The 1,599-nt window shown below is 48.2% G+C and overlaps 1 protein-coding gene across 1 annotated transcript in view; it reads left to right on the top strand.

Moving 5' to 3' along the window:
• Positions 1-471: 471 nt before the first annotated feature.
• The window catches only part of LOC101563306 (Bardet-Biedl syndrome 4 protein-like), a 21,644-nt gene continuing 20,516 nt past the window's right edge, over positions 472-1,599 (top strand). Inside the window, exons 1-2 of the mRNA XM_012514529.2 lie at positions 472-590; positions 1,007-1,597. Coding sequence (XP_012369983.2) covers positions 472-590; positions 1,007-1,597 — 710 coding nt within the window. The remainder of the gene's footprint in view (positions 591-1,006; positions 1,598-1,599) is intronic.

The following is a 1,599-nucleotide window of genomic DNA, read 5'->3' as shown; positions in this document are numbered from 1 at the left end:
GATGATTTCAGGGTACAAATGTGGAGTCCAGGATGCAAAGCCGGGAAGAATTATCTCTAAGAGTGAGGTGGAGCCTGGGATATTGCAGCCAGCGCTGGGCATCTCATTACCTGACAGAGGTAGGCAGAACAGAGAGAGTTCAGGGAAGGGCACTCGACATGATTAGGTAGCAGGAAAGATTAATTTATAAGAAAAGATTAAAAACTAAAATAGAAGAGCTGGGCTAAGAGAAGGCTCATCCCTATCTGTGTGTAGGGAAAGGGGGAGGCACTGGGCAGGCAGGAAAGCAGTCAGTGGAGGAGGGCCTGCCTGGACCAGATCCATGAAGGAATGAAAAGGGGCAGGGCAGGGGCACAAGGCAGGAAGACTCACCTACCAAGACCTGAAGGGTCAGAAATAGGAACTAATAGCAAAGGTATCGTTCATGAAGAGTTGCAGAGCCAGAAGCTCTGCACAGAGGCATGATGCACAATGACGCACAGAGGCAAGAACAATGGGAGCATCCATCAACTCGTTGTCTCCAGCCTGGGCTTTGCTGTGGCCAAGGGGGCCTTGCTCGAAGTGGAGCAGATGTGGGCATCTGCTCTGTGGTAAGCATTATGCAAGCAATGAGGTACCACCATCATAGTCTGTGATGTTAAGGGGCTTTAGTGAAGACAAAGTAATTATTAGGGCTCAGTATAATGAATTTTATTTGGAATAACAGAAAGAGAAAGTACCAGGAAAGAGACTGAAAGATCACGGTGGATATGAACAAAGTATAGAAAGGTGAAAGGCATTAGCCAGCCAAGGAGGTGGAGGGTGATGGATGTCAGGTAGAGAAAACAGTCAGTGCAGACATGGAGGCTGAAACATGTGATATATTCAAGGAAGTTGAAAAGATCTAATCTGGCTGGAGAAAGAGGGGTGGGCAATAAATATATAAGATTGGCCAGTTAGAGAAGGGGCAGTATTGCACAAGAGAAGCTCAGAAACTTGAGCCTCCTTGCCATTTAAATATTGTAAGTGTGGTGGGCGGAGTCAAGATGGCGATGAGAACTCAGTTTCCTGCCTCTGCTGAATCTCAGAAAGCCAGCAAGAAAAAAGCTCCTGAGGGTCCCACCTTCGAGAAGCTGAACTGGCTGATCCACCTGCACTACATCCGAAAGGATTATGAGGCGTGCAAGGCTGTTATCAAAGAACAGCTTCAGGAAACCCACGGACTCTGTGAATATGCGATCTATGTCCTAGCGCTGATACTGCGCCTGGAAGGGAAGATCCAGGAATCCCTGGAGCTGTTTCAGACATGTGCGATTCTCAGCCCTCAGAGCGTAGACAACCTCAAGCAGGTCGCACGGTCACTATTTCTTTTAGGAAAACATAAGGCAGCCATCGAAGTATACAATGAAGCTGCTAGACTTAACCAGAAAGATTGGGAGATCTTCCATAACCTAGGCGTGTGCTACATGTATCTGAAGCAGTTCCACAAGGCCCAGGATCAGCTGCTCCATGCGCTCCAGCTGAACAGGCAGGATGTGACCTACGTCATGCTGGGGAAGATCCACCTGCTAGAGGGCTGCATGGACAAAGCGGTTGAGGTCTACAAGAAAGCTGTGGAGT

This window comes from Octodon degus, unplaced genomic scaffold (genome assembly GCF_000260255.1).
Source record: "Octodon degus isolate 3935 unplaced genomic scaffold, OctDeg1.0 scaffold00003, whole genome shotgun sequence".
Classification (NCBI taxonomy): Eukaryota; Metazoa; Chordata; class Mammalia; order Rodentia; family Octodontidae; genus Octodon; species Octodon degus.
The sequence above is the reverse complement of the archived record's forward strand: the minus strand, read 5'-3'. Positions and strand labels throughout refer to the sequence as shown.